At 44.4% G+C, this 21,357-nt stretch overlaps 1 protein-coding gene across 5 annotated transcripts in view; it reads left to right on the forward strand.

Moving 5' to 3' along the window:
* The window catches only part of MACROH2A1 (macroH2A.1 histone), a 64,540-nt gene that overhangs the window by 16,839 nt on the left and 26,344 nt on the right, over positions 1 to 21,357 (forward strand). For 4 of the 5 annotated variants that reach the window (XM_055233404.2, XM_055233403.2, XM_055233406.2 and 1 more), the window contains exons 3-4: positions 12,032 to 12,138; positions 12,569 to 12,766. The exons of the other annotated variant lie outside the window; for it this stretch is intronic. In XM_055233404.2, the coding sequence (XP_055089379.1) occupies positions 12,032 to 12,138; positions 12,569 to 12,766 (305 nt within the window). The remainder of the gene's footprint in view (positions 1 to 12,031; positions 12,139 to 12,568; positions 12,767 to 21,357) is intronic. 5 annotated transcript variants of the gene reach the window in all.

Below are 21,357 nucleotides of genomic sequence, written 5' to 3' on the forward strand. Positions count from 1 at the left end.
CACCACAAAACCTCTTTCTGGAATCAGGCAAGGAAAAAGGAGTGACCAAAACTAAGTGTGCCTTGTTTTTATCTAGACCTTCCATTTGGGATCTATTTACTTCTTATTGAAGTACATCCTTTAGGATTTTATTTAGTGAGGGTCTTTTGGTGATACGTGTCCTCCACTTCTGTTTTTGAACATGTCTGTCACATCTATAGTTTTCAGCCATCATTTCTTCAAACAGTTTATACTAGTCACTTCTTATGGAACACAAATTAAACATATGTTAGTATTTTACTCTGTCTTCTGTATCTATTAATCTCAGTCATGTTTTTAATTCATGTCTTTCTGGACTACTTTCTGGATAATTACTTTTCATCTGTCTTCTAGAACTATCTTCGTGTTTACTGACTCTTTCTCCAGCTGTATCTAATCTGCTGTATTAAACAGATTCAGTCACTGAATTTTAAATTTCAGTCATATTTTCATTTATAGAAGTCCTATTTCATTCTTTTTTGAATCTGCTTGGCCTTTTTTTTTCTTTTTTTTTTTTTGAAATAGGATCTCACTCTGTTGCCCAGGCTGGAGTGCACTGGCATGATCATGGCTCACTGCAGCCTCCGTCTTCTGGGCTCAAGTGAGCCTCCCACCTCAGCCTCCTGAGTAGCTGAGACTATAGGTGCATGCCACTGTGCCTGGCTAATGCTTGGCCATTCTTTATCATCTTTTTTTCTCTTCATTTTAAGTTTTATTTAAATATATTTCACATGATTATTTTATATTCATTATTTAAATAATTCTAATATATGGAGTCTTTGCATCTATTTCTGCTGGATTTTGAATCATTGTTAGGAAAGCCTACCTCCTTCCAAAACTATAAAGACTTTTCTTCATGCTTTTGCTCAATATTTTTATATTTTTTCACATTTATACTTTGACCTATTTGGAATTTACCATGTTATATGGTGGGAGATAGAGATCAAGTTAATTTTATTTCACATGGTTATCCAGTTATCCAAACACAATTGAATATTTCATCTTTTTCCTGGTGATCTGAGATGCCACCTTTATCAGACATGAAATTTCTAGATATAATTAGGGCTATTTCTGGACTTTTATTTTCTGCTTTATCTGTTTGTCTTGTTGTGTACTTATTTCCCATATCCAGTAGGTCTTTGTCTTTTTACTTGTGTTGAACTTCTTTTCTCTAACAAGTAATAACACCAGTGATAAAATTCACATGCTGTCAAAGGATATACAGTGAGACATGCATTGCCCTTCCGGCTCTTTTGCATTTCCAGTTCTCTTCCCAGGAGATAATCCATGTTACTAGTTCTTATATATGTTATATATCTTTTAAAAGATAATCTTTTCACTTTTTATTTAAAAATAAATCTAGAAAATAAAATGCAAAAATACAGGAAATCAAAAGGATAATGGGCGCATGTAGTGTGCAGAGGCTGTCTTATTTATATTTGGGCCAAGATCTTGGGAGAATATGAGGATCTTTGATCTGCCCTTAATCCCTCAACACCCCTAGACCCCTCAGCTAACCTCGAGGCTGACATGGGACTGTGAGTTGAGGCCTGCCTGGATCCTGGGCCCAGCCTGGGGCTGCGTTCCCTGGGATGATAGCTTTATAGTTCATGCTGCCTGCTACGGAACCCAAGTGTGTGTTCTAAAACATGAAATTAGTCCTGGGCCTTGGAGAACCTTCCTTCACTGCCATCCTTAATCACCACTGACCACTGCAGTGCTTGGTTCACTTGTTTAGTAATTCGTTTAGAATGATTGATTTGTGAAAGAGTTAGATGCAAAGTCCCAAGCTGGGTGCTGGGGTCAAAAGAATCATGGTTGATTTCCACAGATTTGTAGGGTACCTATGACGTGCCTCCATCAGAGCCACATTAGTGATCCCAGGCCTTCCCCACCCCTCCCTCACCTTTGTATACAGCTCCCAGCACAAGGCTAGATATTCCGCAGCTACATGGTAAATAGTTTTTTATTGAAGGCTAGGAAGACCAGTTAGAGGAATGATGAGTTTCAGGGGGAGGGAGTATTGGTAATGTCAGATGCTACGAGGAAATTGATGAGGATGAAAATTAAACTAGACCCCTGGATTTTTAAATGAAGCATGATTAGGATTAACACGGGGGCAGAGCGGGCCACACCTGTGTGAGGGGAGGTACGCAGCAGCGCAGCTGTTGCTGGCAAACAGGAGGGCGTTAGAAATGTAGCAAGGGCTGATCCTCATGTCTGCCAAAAAAAAAAGCCACGGAGGAGGTCTCGGCAATACCTTGAAAAGCAGACGAAGTCAGGAGCTGCCCAGCTGATTAGAGACAGCAGTGTCCCAGGAGTGGGACCCAGCATCCCAGGTGTCCTCCGTGGATGACCATCAGGACGGGCTTCTAAAAGAGCTATTAAGACTTTGTCACTGAAAGGAGAAGGAAGTAGGTAAGAATTCTGCAAATGTCTTCTCTCCCACTGTCTTCCTGTTAAAATATCAGCAACCGATAGAACATATTTACAGTATTTTTGCTTGCTTTCTCCTGCCTGAAGGCTTCTATGTCTAGTCAAGTCAATCCAGAGTAAAATCTTCTGAAAGCAAAGAGCTACTCCTCAGAGCTATAAACTCTAGCAAGAAGACAAACCCAAAGGGTATTAATCATAGTCAGCCTCCCTCTGTCTCTTCCCACCACCCTCTTCCAGTTCTGGTTGCCAAGAAGATGACATAAAACCTCCTTGGGTTTGCCAGGCTGCTCCACTCAGCCTAACGCTCTGACCCTGGATCCCTCCCTTTCTTTCTCCTCTCCCCACCCCACCTGCTTCCTTTTTTAGGCAAGTGCATCTTCCATTTAGTGGCCAGAATGTGTGGGTTCCCTGGCACCCAGTGCTGGGCTCTTTAGAGGCCGATAGTAGCGCCTGGTGCTGAGATATCCTCTCACGGGGTTGATATTACCCCATCTGCCTACAGGGGACACTCTGGGATTTTATAGAAGGCGCGTTCTCTGCAGAGCTGTGGGAGACATGTGAAAACAAAACCAAGGCCTCTGGAAATGGCTCTGTTGGTTTCCCTTGCCATCGATATTCTGATTGATGCTCCTTGTGGTAATTGGTAGCTGAGGTAGTTTTTGGTTCACATTTATGTTGCCTCTATAAATCTGAGTATTGACTGCTAAAAGTCAATATCTGCTGTTCATTCAGAAAATGAGGGTACTTAACTTGAGTAGCATTGTTTTTCTTGCCCTTTCACTCCCACCCCAGGCCCTGGCAGTCTCTAGTTCATATTCTAACTGTGGCTTGTAATACTAGTTTTAGGGACTTGGGGGGAAGTGCTCTGAATTCTAGGTAAAGGTGGAACAGTTAAGTTCCAAAACATCTGCCGTATGTTGAACAGTTACTGTGTGCTAGGCACTGATTAAATGCTTTACATTTGGTAACTCATTGAATCCTCAAACCACCTGGCTTTCTTAGGAGCAAATTGAGGCTCAGAGTTTAAGTAACTTCTCCAAAGTCACACAGCACAGAAACCTTAGCAGTCAGAGGAATTGGACCCCAGAGCACTTCATCCACTTGGCATTTCCTTTGTCATGAAGCAGCCACCGGACACTTCAGGAAGACTGGTAAATGCCCGGTCCCCAAGGCTGGCTTGATGAAGACACAGCCTGAGGGGACAGACTGCAACAGTCATGGGTAATTGCCAGAGACATTCCTATGGCCTGGTATGGGCAGGGAGGACGGGGTCCTGCAAGATAGGCCTTGAAGGATAGGCAGCCCTGGACAGGGATGAGGAAAGTCTAGAGCACACAGGCAGGAGGTGGATGTGAGCACAGGAGGGGCGAAGTCCCCTGGAGTGACATGTGCTGGCCCGCAGGGAAGGGGCGGTCTGGTGCGTGTTAGAGCTGCTGCTGTAGCAGTGGCAGAGCAAGCGAGGTACTGGGCAGAGAGCTGCCCTGAGGAGCCTGCCCACAGCAGGCCTCGGAGAGGGCAGTGCCCAGTCAGGTATGGGGAGCTTGTGTCACTCAGTGGCACTGAGGAGGGCTGGAGAGTGGGCAGCTTTTTGGCCAGTGTCCTTTCATTGCCCCCTTAGCGAAGAGGAGGTGAAATCCTAGGTGTTGGGAGCTTAGGGAAATCGTTAGACAAGCGGCCCTCAGTGTCGGGAATCCACACGGGCAGACAGTACAGAGGCCAGGCTGGTAAAGACCCCAGGAGCTATAGTTCCCTCTCAGGGGCTTCCCTTTCTATGACACACTCACACTGTTCTAAAAACAGCCATGAAAAAAGAACCTAGAAAGTCTTCACATGCTCAAAACTGTTTTTTGGGAGAAGCAGGATTAAGCAGGCTGAGACAGAGTGTCTGAGTTATAAGGGGGCTTGTGACCTGTGGTACCAAAGGCCAGCTGGGGCAGCCAATAGCAGAAGTGCCTGCAGCTTCTCATCTATCTAGTGTTATAATTATTTTCATTTTGAAAGGAAAATATGCAGAAGATAAATTCAAACAGCACAAAAGGGAGTAGAGCAAAACGTCTCCCTCTGACCAAGTCCCTGATTCTGCTCCCAGTAGGCGAAGCTGCTCCTGTCTTGGTGAACATGTGTAGCCCGATCACAGACGTCGCCTCCTACCCCAACACAGTGCAGCCCACGAAACTCACTGTTCTGCTCCTCGCTCTTTCCCTTTGAGTCCATCTGGGAAATGGTACCATGACAGGGCTCCTTAAATGAGTTTCCTCTTTACATCATACTCTTCAAATCATTTCATTTCAGCAGACATTGCTGATGGTTCACCCCTTCCTGAGATGAATTAAGAACAAATGGCTGTGGTTTTCCCTATCAAAACAAACATACATATTAACCATTTCCTTGTAATTTAATTGAGAGTCCTTGACAGCAAGTGATTGGTGGGTCAGAGGTCCTCCCCAGCTGCCAGCCAGGCCTTGGAGTAGAACAGCTTTCTCAGGGCCTACCCAGGCACCTTCTCCTTCCCAGGGCCTTGACTTCTACTGCCTGGGCCGCTGGCTCTGCACGCTCTGCTGGGGTCAGACAAAAGCCCCAGACCTCATTCCGAGGTAGAGATGCCTGTGGGGGCGCCCTGGGTGCTGTGTTCCATCAAGGCAGGTCTGGCAGCACTGAGGTTAATCGAGTTCAAGTGCATTTTTCAAACATATGTTAGTTGTTAAGCATAACAGCAAAGAGTAAACTATTGGCAGAGGAAACACCAGGTTTTCTGTTGCTTTTTTCCTCCTTTTGGCACAAGTCCACCCATCGAAATCATCCAGTTATAGATAGAGGAAATCGAGGCAAAGGAATTGCAGTTTTCTCCTGGTAATCAAGATTGTCGCACTTTTTTAACAGTGCAGTTGTAGCCTCAACAATAGTAGCTTGAATTTACTGAGTATACTAAGCATTTTACTTGGTAACTCATTAATCTCATAAGCCTAGAGGCAACCTCAGCTATCACTCCCCCTGTATAGAATAGGAAACTGAGGCTTAGATACACTTGGCCACATCTTACAGATAATTGCAGGAGCTGAGATCCAAACCCCAATGGTCTGTCAGCAGACCTCGGGCTCTCACCACAGTGCCATTCACGGTTGCTGCCCTCCCCTGCAGACAGAGCGGGTAGCTGAAACAGCACCAGAGGTGAGGAAGGCAGAGGAAAACTTCCTGACAAGGAGGATATTTGGGCACTGAGTTTGGGTTGGTGGGTTAGATTAAGGTAATGTTTGCTAAGAGTCATAGCTCCCTTTTGTTATTATGTATAATGTAAACTTATTTATTTTTTACTTTGAAATAGGGCTGAAAGTTCCAGTCAGTGGAACTTACTTTACAGATTCCCAAATTAAGCTGCATTTCCATCTTATTGGGAGATTTTGTGGGAAGGCAGAAGACTGGACCAAATGCTGTCTCTGAGACCCCTGGCTCCTGGACTTTTCGGAGGAGTCTACAGTGGGCTTAACAACAGTAGATGAGTTTGTGTCAGACTCGGAACCATCTTTGGAATACTATTTTCAATCACTGCTGTAGGTTTTATTTTCTCTGTGGAATTCTGGTTCCTTTGAGGCCCCAGGGACAAGCAGATGGAGAGCTTTGCTGTGGCCCAGAGCTCCGAGCTGATGGCTCGGCAGGCTTCAGACCCTGCCACTCACCTCCTGAAAAGGTGGGATGGGGGCAGTGGATTCTGGGATGCGGCTGCAAACACTCAGAGCCGCCAAGGGAACAGGAGGAGGTTGCGGTGTGGTCAGAATGCAGGAAGCTCTTAGCATCACCTTCCGATTGGGGTTGATTGGGTTAAGGCCTCCTGGAATGGTGTAAAACAGTTCTGAACTCAAAGGACTGCTGATGGAAGGATGATGAATTGAAAGAAATACAATAAACAGATTCCTTGTCATGTTGTTGGCTTTGTGGCAAACATGTTTTCTCCTTGGGATTACGTGAACATTTGCTTTTCTTTGATTTCTGGTTGTTATTTGCAGCATTTCTTTTGTTAAATGAGCTCTGTTTTACAGAGCTTCAAACAGCTCTGTTAAAGCCCCTGACTCTTTCCTATTGCAAGGGCTGTGTTTAGAGTTTGGCACAGCCTCAACACATCACCTGTTAGCTGTTAGGAGTCTAATTCTGCAAACCATGACTTCATCTTGCTGAAGGAAGATAGACAAAATGCTTCAATACAACAGATATGTTTTAGTTCAAGACATTTGGAAAAAAGAAAAAGGACCCTAAGCCTTTTGTCTCTGGGTGAACTTGGAAAGTAGACCTGTCAAAGGTATTCATGTTCAGACGGCTGGTCTGTAGTCAAAAAGGCTGCCAAACCATGCTGTTATCCAAGGATGTGGGAATTTTGTCAAGCGGCCTTAAAACAGTCATGTTCAATGAAACTGGGGAACGTTTGGCCCAGGGTGTCCCTGCAGGGCTTGCAGCTCTGAGGAGAGGGAATATGGTTGCATCATCTAAGCCACTACAGATGATGGTGCCAGCCACTCACTAGTTGCCAGAGACTGGCCCTGGCCAGGAGTGAGAACCAGAGGCTTATGTGTTTTGAAAAACAAAAATCTTAGAAGAACTAATGAGCTGGCCAGTTTGCTCACCATTCAACTTGTTCCCTTTGCACCATTTATAATTGGGAACTTTACCACACTTACAGTCCTCTTCAGAGCAGACCCTAAGCGCCTTGGGCCCCAAATCAGTCTAGTATTGGTCATTGGTAACAAAACTTAGACTGTCACCGACTGAGAAGACTTGGCTTGATGGGGTGGAGAACCTGGTAAGGGATTCTGTTTCATCTCCTAATTGTTCTTTTCCCAGTTTCTTCCTGTGGTTTCTTATGGATTCCATTTATTTTGTTTACAGCCTCCAGGCTGTGGCTCCTGAAAATTCCCTTCAAGGGAGAATCCAAGGGCTGAGCTCTGGAAACTCTGGAGAAAAGGATTTTTGTGTCCATAGATCTGGTGTTTTCCTGGTTATCTTTCTCAGAATCGCTTTTCTTTTAGACCGGCCACAGACAAAACATTTAGAGACTCATAAAACCTTCCAAAACATGATATGAATTGAGTGCAAGAACCCACCCTCCCCCTTGTAGGAAGGCATAGGCTCCATTCAGGTTGAGGCAGAGGTTGAAGTTGGCTCTGTTCTAGCCTAGGAGAAAGCCCTCCTTGCTGGTGGGAATGTGACGGCCATCCCAGTGTGCATGGGGGGCAGGCAGGCATTGCTGTACAGCCCCGAGCCTGGGGCCTCCATGACTTTGCCCTCCATATTATTGCAAAGCAGAGGATCACTTACAGGGAAGAAAACTACATCAGGACATCTCCTTTGGTGATGTGTGCCCTGTCCCAATTCCTCAGCAGTCAGTCACCCTCTTCCCCACCCCCACGCCCCCTCGAATAGGAACATGCCCTGGGGAGCAGATGGGAACCGTTCCATCTTGTTGAGTTGCTGGCATTTTGCACCTCTACTCTCTCTGCAGCAGACAACTCTTTCTTAGCCAGGAAAGCCCTTTTCAATGGCTTTTTCTAAACCTGGACTAAGGATGAGAGGGTGGGTATTACTGATGGTTGGCAGGAGATGAGTGTGTACTCTGGGTTACTGCTTTTGCTAAGTCAGGCACCCTCCGTCTTCCCTGGCCGTGGTGAAATGCCCCGGCCCTCTGCTGCTGCAGCACAGGAGAGGGGTGGGACACTGAACATACTTCTCATGAAAGGTGTGTTTCTGAGGTGCTCTGTTTTATGTGTCCCTTAACGATGGGGTTACTGTGGTAACTATCCATCTGAAAAAAAATGCAAGAGTAAACAGAAGATAAAGCTCTTGCTTAACTAGCTGGAAGGTGGATCTGTGCCCCTCTTTGTTATCCCTACTTGACACAGCTCCCTCCTCCCTACCCACAGGGCTGAGGGGCCACTCTGTGGCAGTAGGAGTAAGGAGAGGCAGTAATTTTGGCTTGCGCAGATCAAAGATGAGCTGGGGTTTTGCAAAAAGGGGAGTCTTGGATTTTGGGGCTCCTTGGTAAAGAAGGCAACAGAATGACATCCCTTCCCAGCTCTTTCCAAGGAGCTGAGATGCTCGTCCTTCTGCCCCTCCTCATCCAGCTTGCTACTCACTGTCACTTACAGGTTGGTCCAGTGTGGCATCCCTGATTCCCAGTTGAATAGCAAAACATGAGCACAGTCCTTCAAGTTTCTCTAATGGAGAAACTGAGGCTACTGAACTTTCAGTCACAAAGTAAGAGCATAAAGGGGTAAAGCTTGCGAAGCCAGGGAGAATGTCCTCTAGCTCCTGGAGAATCCATTTTCAGATTTCTCAGCCCTATGTGCTTACTTCTGGGCTACTCTATTGCTTTCTTTTCTTTACATACTACCTGCCCTCACCCAAGTCAGGGGCCCAACCACACTCTTCAGGTCTTTTTATCCATCATTCTCATTTTTCCTGCACAAAAAAAAGTGAAGGCAGCACTGCAGAAAATAAAGACCACATCCCTCCCCTCCTCCCCCACCACCAACGGCCACTGAGCCTTCTCTCAGGGAGGGCCTTCCTCCAACGTTTTGGGCAGGAAGAGGAAACAGGCCACCTCCACTTTCCTGAGAAACTGTACCTTCAAACGATTTTCTTGCCAGAGGGTTGGGCTTAGGACTTAGCAAAACAGGTCACCACTGTGGGCATTCTCCTTCTCCCTCCCTTCCTCTCTGTTAATGAGGGGGCAGATAAAGCATTCTTGGCACATTATGGTCAAAAGATTGTATTCCATCAGCCTCCTCCTGTATATTCTGGCTCTGCAGATACCGATGGCCCAAAACTTCGCTGTGGCCTCCAAAAGGGGAAGGTTGAGGAAGGGAGGGGAAGCCAGCAAAGTGGGCTACAGCTCAATGGTGCTTGATATGCCTCTTAGGCCTTCCTGCCGTGAGGCTTCTGCCCAGGCCCATCGTGGCTGACTCTCCTTCCTGTTCCCTTGCTCCCAGGCTCTGTGTTCTTGTTGGGCTTAGACTCTTGGTTTGGCATTCTCTTGGGCCGTGGGCAGGGCAGTGGCATTACGGATGTGCTCTCCTGTCCGTGAACACAGGAGAATGAAGGCCAAGCTGGGCTGGCCTGGCAGGCACTTCTGCATTCACAGTACCCAGGGCCCAAGGTCACATAGGCATCACAGGCACCTTTTTGGCTTGGCCAAGGTGGGCCCATCACTGCTGGGCATTGGGACTCTACCACGATCAATGATAGGGAAGCTTCAGTGAAAATGCTGGGTGGCCATCTCCCTCCTCCACTGGTAAACTAAACTGTGCTGACACTGGTACAGGGAAGGGAATAGCCTTGTGGAGCCTGATGGGTGAAAGTGGGAAATGTGAGTCCCTCCACCAGATTCCATGTAAGCACTGGCTATCTTGCCTTCCACCCTGCCTTAGTTTTGTGGCTCTCACATGTATAAAGCCCAGGTAAGGGACCCTGTGGCATTCTTTATCACTCTCTGTATCACTGGCCTGTGTCGCCCTGCAGGCCTGGGAACACTGAGGATACAGGGGCCTCCTGGTGCTTTGGGTCCCTGCTGCCAAGCACAGAGTTGTGTGTCATCAGTATGGTGATTACCGAGCAAAGGAATTCCTGCCTTGGATTTAGGGGGAAACCTGCTATTTCAAGTGTGTCTGATCTCCTCCCGCCCCTGCCCCCAAAGCTAATATGAGAGTTTCCTTGAGTAGCCAAGCAATTTTTCAGCTTTATACACATACAGCAGGTTTTTTGCATTGGGTGGAGCTGTTAGTACCTCTTAAAATTGTACGCCCTGTGTCATACCGTAAATTTTTAACAGATGATTTTTATGCAGCTAGAATTTTGTTCTAGTTATTTCATAATGATTCTGAGTGCTGATGTTGCTGGAGAAATCTAGTGTTTACAACATAACTAAATATTAGAAATTCTTTAGTACTGGAAGGAGGTCAGACTTGAGTTGGGCCTAGAAGGGTAGCCTAGAATGACATCCCAGTATGGGCAGAATTGCAGAAGTGGAGAATATAAGATCCATTCTGGGTCTATCCGTATGCCTCACTAAGAAAACAAGGAGACAGTGATGAGGTTGACAGGTTACCAAGAGAACTGTAATGCCAAGGAGAAAACCAGGTTTTGCCAAAGGGTACTTACTAATTCCCACCATCTTTGGTGCTGTGGAAAACCTGTCTTGTCTTGTGAGATTGTGCCCAGATGGCAGGTAAATCAACTCTAACTTAGTACTAACTATGGGTTATGCTCATAGCCCTTCTAGTTTTTCTTTTCTCGCATACATTTTATTTTTGAAAAACTTCAAACATTACAGAATGTCAAGAATACACTTATTTCATCACCTTACATACTTATTTCCTTGTGTTAAGAACTTTTAAAATTATTATTTTAGCAATTTTTAAATATACATGATTGTTAACTATAGTTACTATTCTGCACAATAGATCATTAAAACTTCTGTCTAACTGAAACTTTATGTCCTTTGACCAACATTCACCCCGACCCCACCCCCAGTCCCTGATTCCACATAGAAATGAGTTCATGCTATATTTGTTCTTCTGTGCCTGGCTTATTTCACTTAGCATTATGTCCTCCAGGTTTATCCACGTTGTTGCAAATGACAGAAAGTTTTTGAAAGAGGAATGTTCTTATAATCATATACCTAGATTTAACAACTGTTAACATTTTGCCATATTTGCTTTATTCCTTAGAGCTTTTTCAGAATGGAGGGCAAGTTGTAGGCATCAAGATGCTTCACCCCTAAATACATCAGCGTGTATCTCCTAAGAATAAGACGCTCCCTACAGAATGGCAATACCATTATTACACTTAAGAAAATTAATAATCCCCTGTGTCTGATACCCAGTCCACATTCAGAGCTCTTCAGTTGTCTCCAAAATGACTTTCCTAGCTTTTATTAAAAGAATCAGGATTTCATCAAGGAGTGACACATTATATTTGGCTGTTACATCTTTTTAGCCTTTCTGAATCTACAACAACCCCCCCTACACGTACACACTTTAAAAAATGTATTTATGACATTGACTTTGTAAAGAATCCAGTCACATCCTTCCAGTTTTGCATCCAGATGTGCAGGCATTCAGCATTGATGTAATCAACAAAGATTTAACAGGCCTCCTCAATAGCAAGCCATCGTGTCCTTGAAACCCTATAAGCAGGCATGGTATACTCTCAGGGACCACACTGAGGACTTTGGGTTTGGCCCTGGTGACATCTGCAGTGCTAACTGCAAGCATCCTTTCTGGGAAATGGGAGCTGGAACTGGGTTCAGATCTCAGCCCTCCCACTCACTCACTGAGTGATCTTCAGCTGGTCCCTTCTCCCTCAGCTTCAGTTCCTTCATCTCCCAAACAAGGGCATTGGATCTGGGGCTTCCTGGGTCCCACTCAGCTTTGCCATTCAGCACCTCTGTGACTCTGCCCACAGCTTGTCACCTCAGGGTAGCTGCTTCCTGAAGCAGCTGCCTCTGCCCATTCCTGGCACTGCGAATGTGGGGACCGGGGCGGGGACACATGGTCCTCTAACATGACCATACACTCATCTCTGCTCCCCACAGCGGAGATTCTGGAGCTGGCTGGCAATGCAGCAAGAGACAACAAGAAGGGACGGGTCACACCCCGGCACATCCTGCTGGCTGTGGCCAATGATGAAGAGCTGAATCAGGTATGGGCCTCTGCCATCTCCCACTGATGTTTGAGCAGGTGGTCATACTGCCCAAGAAACATAGCTGAGAGGCTTTGGTGTTAGCTGGTTATGAAAGGTGTGGACTGCCTTTTGGATTAATTAGCAGCTTCCCTGCCTCCCATGGCAGTTTTTTCCCAAGGCCTTATTGGGAGTGTTGGGGGAAGCAGGATAAAACAAGGTATTTGGCTCTCCCGAAAGGAGAGAGATGATCTAAATTCCATTTGAGTGAGGGACTCGGGACTGGATCCCTGAGCAGTGAGCCTGAGTCCTGGCAGCATCCTCATGGAGGATGCCATGGAGGAAGGAGCTGCACCAACCCAAAGCAAGACTGTCCTGGGCAGGGCTGGCTTCTTGAAGGTTAGAAGCAGAGTATCTGGCTCACCATCTGCTATTCTGGTTTTCCTGAAAGCTGCTAAAAGGAGTCACCATAGCCAGTGGGGGGGTGTTACCCAACATCCACCCCGAGTTGCTAGCGAAGAAGCGGGGATCCAAAGGAAAGTTGGAAGCCATCATCACACCACCCCCAGCCAAAAAGGCCAAGTCTCCATCCCAGAAGAAGCCTGTGTCTAAAAAAGCAGGAGGCAAGAAAGGGGCCCGGAAATCCAAGGTATGTGATTTGGCCAGAATGTATGAAGTGGGATAGGATGGGGTACAGATAAACAGGGTTACCAGGGCCCCCCGCCCCATTCCCCCTGTGGGCTCATCCCACTGATGGGAGAATAAAGGAGGAACATGTAGGAGCTGATTACACCCAAGAGGGGCTAGTCCAACACAAGTAGCCAGAGTCAGGAGGCCCTCCCAGAGTCTAGACCCAGTTGAAGGACAGAACCCCTGTGGGCAAGGGGGATTGACGGTGGGCTTTCAGGGATAGCCTCAAGCTGGAAGGACTCCCAAGCTGGCCCTTCCAGGGAGATGCACACACTTGTGGGAAGGGGGCTTCCCTGTGCTAGGGGACAGCCACTGTCTAGTCCTGTGGCCAGCTACCTGCATGCCCAGATGCTCAATTGCAGAACTCTCGTGTTGCCATGGCTGCATGTCTTCCATCAGGGCGCTCTAGACAGTTCACTCTAGAATGGTTGCCTCTGTCAAGGAGGAAAATGGATGTATTACTCAGGTGCTTCTTCCTGGGCCTAACTTGGATTGGCTGGGTCCTAGGTGGTGGAAACCCTCTCACTAGTGTTATCCAATGTCATCTTGGGTGGGGAAGGCCAGCAGACTCCAGGTCATGATCCTCAGTGTGGAGGAGCACCCTCCGGAGGTCCAGGCCTGTGATTGCTGTGCTCACCTGTCTGAGCATGAGCTGGAGACTACAAGGCAACTGGGATACATTTTCTTTGCCCAGTCCTACTTGTCAGCTGTTGTCACAGCCTCCAGAGCCAACAAACAATGGACAGTGCCACCAAAGCTTGGTCTCTAAGAAAATGGAATCTTGAGGCTGCCCTGCTCTGAGGTACCCCTTAAGGAGTCCTCCTTCTGGCCTCCAGCCAGATCAGGAGGAAATTACCCATGGCAGAAGGTGACCTCTGTATTTTGCAAGATCCTCAATAAGAAGTCCCTGGAAATGCCCTGTGGAATCTAATGATGCAGTGTCAGGAAGTTCTTCCTACATGAGTCCAAATCCTCTTACCTGAGTGAGACAGTGTGGACACCTTCCCAGGACAGGCTCAAGGAGCTGTGGCCAGGTGAACAGAGCTCCTCCTGTCCTGTCAGCATGTCCTCTCCTTTGAGCCTGCCTGTGGCTCAGGCAGACTGGCTTTCACCCGCATGCAGGGACATCTTCTGTGACCCCCAACCTTCTTGCATCCACATTGTTTGTGGAGCTTTCTTTAGTTGAGGTGGAAGAGGCTGTATTTCTTTGCCTGCACACAATCTAAATTCCTCTTGCCAACATGCCACCCACCCGTAGGCCCAGAATCACTCCCAACTCTTTGAGAGAGAAACCCAATATTGAAGAGTGTCCTGTAAGTTATTTCCAGACACTTGCATTCCACCTAGCTCACAAGTCCTGGAAGAGACTTGAGGCCAGGCAGGGATTTCACAGAATGCTCCACTGCTCATTCCTGCTAACTATAGAATTAGCAGATTGGACAGTTTCTTTTTCCCTTTCAACATATGCAGTTGGGAGGAGGGCGGGGAAGGGAAGGCAGGAGGAAAGTGCTTGTGCAACCCTTTTTAAATGTTAAAAAGGCAACGAAGATATTGAATCTATCATCTTTTGATTATGAGCCCCAGAGACCTGGCTGCCCAAGAGCAGGGCCCTTGATGCTGAGGACAGCAGGGGCAAGACCACGTCCTCAGCTTAGCCTTTGCCCTGGCTGTGTCCTGAGCCATCGCCCTCCTTCATGCGTTCACTGTTGATATTTGAGTGGGTCTCTCAGATGCCAGTGTCTGCTGGCAAACCTGGGCTGAATCTTGCTCCCGTTACTCTAGTCTTCCCCTCGTAGTTTTTGTTCTATGACTTTCTGAACTTCCCAATTTAGTAAACACTAGGAATTCATCTTACTTTTTGGACTTGAAGTATTTGGAGTAGGGGTGTCTTTAGCTCCTAGTAGCTATATTTGGAACTTAGTGTTTCTAATAACCATATGCCAATAATCACTCGACCACTTAACTTTTCCCTTGATTACAAAAGCAGGAAACCTGTTATGGTGGTCTGTTTTTCTTCCACACAATAAAACACATTGTCTGCTTACTGTACCAGTATTTGGCTAACATTAAACCCTGGGGGAAGCTGAAATTGGAACCGTGAACAGCTAATTTTCAAAACATTTGTTTAATGTAAATTGTGGTGTCAGCTCCCAGAAACAGCAGAAAACCCTGCATCTCTAGGTTTAAGTGGAACGTTCTGAAAATAACCTTTCCAGGGACATGCAGAGAAAGCCTTAGTAACATGCTAAAGCACTTGTAGTGAGAGTTGGTATTTTTCAGGTGTCAACACTTGAATTCCAAATCATAATTTTTCCCACAATTCTACATAATTTGGAGGTTTTGAAAATCTCCAATTGTGACAGCTGAGTCAGCTATAGTGGAAATGGTTGGAGAAGGCAACAAACTGCACCAGGGGCTGGGTGTCCAGAGCCTGGCTGTACACTAGGGCTTCTCTCTACTTGGGTGGCTTCAGGCAAGTCTGTTCCCTCTCTATGCCTCAATTTACCTCCACTTATAAAATGATCAGGTCCATTCCAGCCTTACAATTCAGTAACCATATGCGTATTACATAATGTTTTTGAGTAGGGCATATGTATGAGTTTGGACAAAAGAGTATGCGGTAAAAAAAGTTTTGCTCCCACTGTAGTCCCTCACCTTACTTCTCCCCAGGGCACACTCAATGAGTTTTTATGTCTCCTTTCAGAAAGTCTATGCATATAAAAGCATGTAGAGATGTAAATCCCTCCCCATCCTACTTGTTCTTTTTTTTTTAAAATAAAAATCATATGAGCTCCCTATTTTAGTAGTGTGGCACAGTGATTAAGGGTGCAGGCTCTGGGGTTAGCCATTTCCTAGCTGCATGATCTTGGCAGGTTGCAGAACATCTCTGGTGTTCAGTTTCCTCATCTTTAAAAAGGAGATGTAACACAAGGTGGTTGTGAGGCTTCACAGAATTCATGGAAGTGCATAGAACAATGTCTGGCACCTGTGTTCACTGCCCCTGTCGTATTCTGGGCAGTCCTTCCATGTCTCTGCATGTAGAGCTGCTTTAGTGTTGCATGGGATGACTGGTCACTTATGTGATATATAAAAACAGTGTAGCCAGCTGAATTAGTCCATTCTTAACGCTCCTGTGAAGAAAGGCCTAAGACTGAGCAATTTATAAAGAAAAGCAGTTTAATTGAGTGACACTTCCATATGGCTGGGAAAGCCTCAGGAAACTTAGAATCATGGCAAAAGGCACCTCTTCACAGGACAGCAGGAGAGAGAGGAGCAAGCAGGGGAAATGCCAGACACTTGTAAAACCATCAAATTTCATGAGAACTCATTCACTGTCATGGGAACAGCACGGGGGAAATCACCCACCATGATCCAGTTACCTCCACCTGGTCTCACCCTTGACACATGGGGATTATGGGGATTACAATTTGAGGTGAGATTTGGGTGGGGGGGCACAGAGCCAAACCATATCATCACCCTTCTACAAGTGGACTTTTAGATTGTTCTAGCGTTCATTCTGACACACAGTAACTGTCATTGTTTGTGGATCTCTGTCCTCACGTGCAAGTAAATGTATAGGATAAAGTCCTCAAAGTGAACTTACTGAGGCAAAGAGTGAGTATCTTTTTAGCTTTGGCTATTACTCACTTTTAGGGCATTTTAACTACATTAATCTCAAAAACCACCTCATCTTTTTAACATTTAATACTGAGTTTTAAAAAAATGAATATTCATTAGACCAATTTGTATCTAGTCTGTATGCACTAGTTACTATTCTCAGTAGTGGAGATGTGGCAGAGAACAAAGTCCCTGCCTTCCCTCAGTGTTCAGGGAGGAGGTGCAGATTCATTACAGAAGGCGGGAGGGAGTAGCTGCTATGACAAAAATAAAGTGGCGTGATGGCAGAGCCAGTATTATTTTACATAGGCAGAGAGGTGAGGTTACTCTCATGATACTGGAGCAGAGCCCCAGCAGAGTAAGGTATTTGGCCATTCAAGTGACTGGGGACAGAGAGCTCCTGGCAGAGGAATGGCAAGTAGGCCTGAGGTGGGAGCATGCCTGGCCCCTCTTAAGAGAACGTGATAGGACTTGCCTGTGGACTCCCTAACGTTTTTGTAACATGGATACTTTTGGCAGTGAGGGAAGCCTGGGGACCCTTACTCGAGATAAAGATTCCAAATGCATAAAATAAAATACCTAAAATTCAAAGGAAACTATGCCTAATTTCGTCCCTCAGGTTAAGATCCATCAGATGTACACTAAGAATCATAGGATAACTTTCAGGGGATCTCTAAAAAGCCAGTTTTTGCCAAACTTTTGGATAAATAATGATCTCACCAGGGATTTTTTTCAAACACAAACAAACCATCAACAAACTTCACCCTATCCCCATGTGAAAACTACCCTCCTAGATCATAAATATAGGCTTGCTCCTTACCACCCGGCAAAAGCCCAAAGTGATTTTGGTAGAGTGCCTCTTTCTCTTGTTGAGGAATATTTAAACTACAAATTGAGTGATTAATGTTCTGGTAAGGGAAGCCAGAGAAAGGAATTGGTTCGTTTGAGAAGCTACTATTACAAAAATTTGCTGGCCTTCTATTGAAATTTTAGGCTGTTCAAACATTAGAATAAGAGACTAAACATAGGTAAACGTGGGGTGATGATTTTACATAAGTCTTTCTGGATGCCCAGTTCTACAGGTTCTTAAATGTCTCCCAGCTGACTCTGACCTAACAGGTTTTCTACTGCTCAGAACAAAGCCGGGCAAGTGTCCAATACATGGAAATTTATGGGTTTGTAGGACAATATAAAATTATAACAGTCTTTTTGGAGCTGACAGAATTGCTTGCTAACTTTTATTTCCCCCAAACTGAGATATGAAAATAATCTACCACTTAGTAGATTCCATTTCATAGAAGAAAGGGCACTTTTTTTTTTTATTACACTTTAAGTTCTAGGGCACATGTGCACAATGTGCAGGTTTGTTACATATGTATACATGTGCCATGTTGGTTTGCTGCACCCATTAACTTGTCATTTACATTAGGTATTTCTCCTAATGCTATCCCTCCCCCAGCCCCACACCCCGCAACAGGCCCTGGTGTGTGATGTTCCCCGCCCTGTGTCCAAGTGTTATTATTCAGTTCCCACCTATGAGTGAGAACATGCAGTGTTTGGTTTTCTGTCCTTGTGATAGTTTGCTGAGAATGATGGTTTCCAGCTTCATCCATGTCCCTACAAAGGCCATCTGACAAAGGGCTAATATCCAGAATCTACTAAGAACTTAAATTTACAAGAAAAAATCAACCCCATCAAAAAGTGGGCAAAGGATATGAACAGACACTTCTCAAATGAAGACATTTATGCAGCCAACAGACACATGAAAAAATGCTCATCATCACTGGTCATCAGAGAAATGCAAATCAAAACCACAATGAGATACCATCTCACACCAGTTAGAGTGGTGATCATTAAAAAGTCAGGAAACAACAGGTGCTGGAGAGGATGTGGAGAAATAGGAACGCTTTTACATTGTTGGTGAGAGTGTAAACTAGTTCAACCATTGTGGAAGACAGTGTGGCGATTCCTCAAGGATCTAGAACTAGAAATAACATTTGACCCAGTGATCCCATTACTGGGTATGTACCCAAAGGATTATAAATCATGCTACTATAAAGACACATGCACACGTATGTTTATTGCAGCACTATTCACAATAGCAGACTTGGAACCAACCCAAATGTCCACCAATGATAGACTGGATTAAGAAAATATGGCACATATACACCATGGAATACTATGCAGCCATAAGAAAGGGCATTTTAATACCAAAACATTAGGAAGAGACATGATTTCAGAAAATAGGCTTTATGAAAAACTTGGTTACAGTTGCTATGATTTGAATGCGTTAACATCTCACAAGCAACTGTGCTGACCTTAAGCACCTGCCCTGTTGTCCCGTCGGGTGGGAACCTTGAAGGGAAAAGGCAGAAGTTCTTTGCCAAGTGGGCGGGCTATATAGGACCAGGCAGTGATGGCTTGTCTCTAGAGTGCTTTACTACTTTCTAAGGCCAGTCGTTTAATCAGGAACTCTCCAGTCTTAGTCTCATTTTCTTTCTTTTCTTTTCTTTTTTTTTTTTTTTTTTTTATATTTTTGGTAGCAGTGGGGTTTTGCTGTGTTGCCCAGGCTGGTATCCTCCTGCCTTGGCCTCCCAAAGCGTTGAGATTACAGGCATGAGCCACCACTCCCAAACCCAGTCTTATTTTCCAAATAAGGAATCTGAGGCTTAGGGAAAAGGAGCAGTTTTCCCAAAGTCATGCTGTTAGGGGAGCCAGGACCCAAATACAGAACTTCAGAGTTTAAACTTCAGAGTACTATCACTTTTATGTCCTGTGACCATTTTTAACAGTTGGAAAATTTACATTATTTTCTCCTTCTCTTTTGCTTGCCCCACAAACTTTCATCTTAATGTAACACATTTCTATTCTATTTTTTAGTTCTGCAACAAAAATGATGTATATAAATTTCAATTTTGAAAAAGTCTTTTTTGACTTTTATAAAAGCGTTAAATAGTAGATTCTACAAGATTGGATAATTAGCACATTTATTAATAATATACAATTGATCAAACTGACAAATGCATTACAAATTCTAATAACTGTTAAGGAAAAGGTATAATTTTATTGGAAAACCATCTTGTAATGGGCTGGGTGGATTTTTTTTCCCCCTAACTAGTTCAAGTATCCTCAGATGAATATTACTTATTGTTGAAATGAAACAGGGCTCAGCATCCTATTTTTATATATTTCTAGATATGAATGTCTGGAAAATCTTTTTCACTAAAAAAAATTGAAATGGAAAGCGTTTTGTTATAGCAACATCATTCAGTCCTCTGAACTCTTTGATATATGCCAACAATACATAGTGTAATCTCATCAATTTGTTTTAATAAACGTTTTATTTTAGAATAGTGTTAGATTTACATAGGGTTACAAAGATAGTACAGAGAGTTCTTGAATATCCCTCACCCAGTTTCCCCATTGTTAACATCTCACATAACCGTGGTATACATGGTTACAACAAGGAAATCAACACTGGTCCATTACTGTTAACTTCACCAGTCTATTTTCTGAAGATCTATCAGCTATTAACTCAATTAGGTATTGCTTCAGTTTTGTTGAAAGCACAGGATTAAAAATACCTGACTTGTGAAAGTCTGTTATGCAGCCTGTCCTATTCTTGGCTCCTGAAAAGTATATCAAAAAGGGCTTCACTAAGGTTTATATAATTGTTGATTATAACTGTTTCTCTTTCACTCATCAAATGTTAAACACTCAATAGGAAAATCAAAATAGTGATAATTTGTAGTGTATCTTTGCCAGTACTATATTTCTTGATAAAATGCTTTTTCTCTTATTTATAGCATAACCTTGGAACTTCAGATTTAGCTCACTAAATTTAGGAAAAATGTTTGCCATATAACATAATTGCTAAAGCAGCCCTTATTGTTAAAAGCCATTAGCAAAATTAGACCTTACTTTTCATTGTAAGTAAAAAAAGTTAATATGCTCATGTTAATGAATTTGAATCCTAAATAGGCAAATGGATAGGACACAGGCCTTGCCCTGAGTTTATTCAGATTTATCCTTCAGGAAGGCATGGCCATCTGTAATATTTCTCACCCCTTCTTTCTGGATTTCCTCCCACTAGACCCTCCCTCAGGACTGAAGTACTTTTTATTAATAATTTGGGGAAGGGAAAGGTGAAGTGTCTAAATGAAAACCAATGTTGTTCTCACTATCCTTACTCTACAATTTATTTGAATGCAGAAAATCTCGAAATTAGCCAAAGTATCCATTTCTAATACAGGCTTTGTCCTTAATAGAAATATGCCAAAAACATGCATCCCTATTCCCACAGTGGTGTGCCATATTAATATTTACTCTGGGAAGTGGGAGGAGGGTAGTTATGAAAGGAGCTGTGGCGTGGAACCTTGACCACAGGTGTAGATCCTTCTTAAGGCAGATCAGTTGTAGGAAAATGTTAGGAAGTAGACAATCGGAAAGTTGGTTTCTTAAACTCTCCATGTCATGTACCTCTCTCAGAAGATCCTTGGGAACTCCAGGGCATACATATTTCAGTCTTAATAATGCTGAGGAAGAAGCTGAAGACCAAGCCAAGAACCATGGGTCAAGTGGTCCCCAGGGAGACAGATGGTTCACCACAGCCACCACATGCGTCCTTCTCTAACGCTGGCTTTAATGAAGGAGGGTGGAAGCGAGTCTGACCTCACGGAGTCAGGAAGGTTAGAGGGTTATAGTCCTTCGTCTGCTTTTTGAGAACTAGTGACCTAGAACAGTTTTTCTTCTTAAGCTCGAATAGTATTACAGACATCTAGAAAGGAAAGACACTTAAAGATCCTTAATTAAGAGACATTTACTGGTCTGAATTTATGAAAATGGTTCTATTCTAAATGATCACTGTAAAGTGAAGTTTTACCTTTAAGTGGCTGATTTTTTTTAAGATCATAAAGTGATTAAAATATAACT

The sequence above is a fragment of the Symphalangus syndactylus genome, chromosome 11, assembly GCF_028878055.3.
Source record: "Symphalangus syndactylus isolate Jambi chromosome 11, NHGRI_mSymSyn1-v2.1_pri, whole genome shotgun sequence".
NCBI lineage: Eukaryota > Metazoa > Chordata > Mammalia > Primates > Hylobatidae > Symphalangus > Symphalangus syndactylus.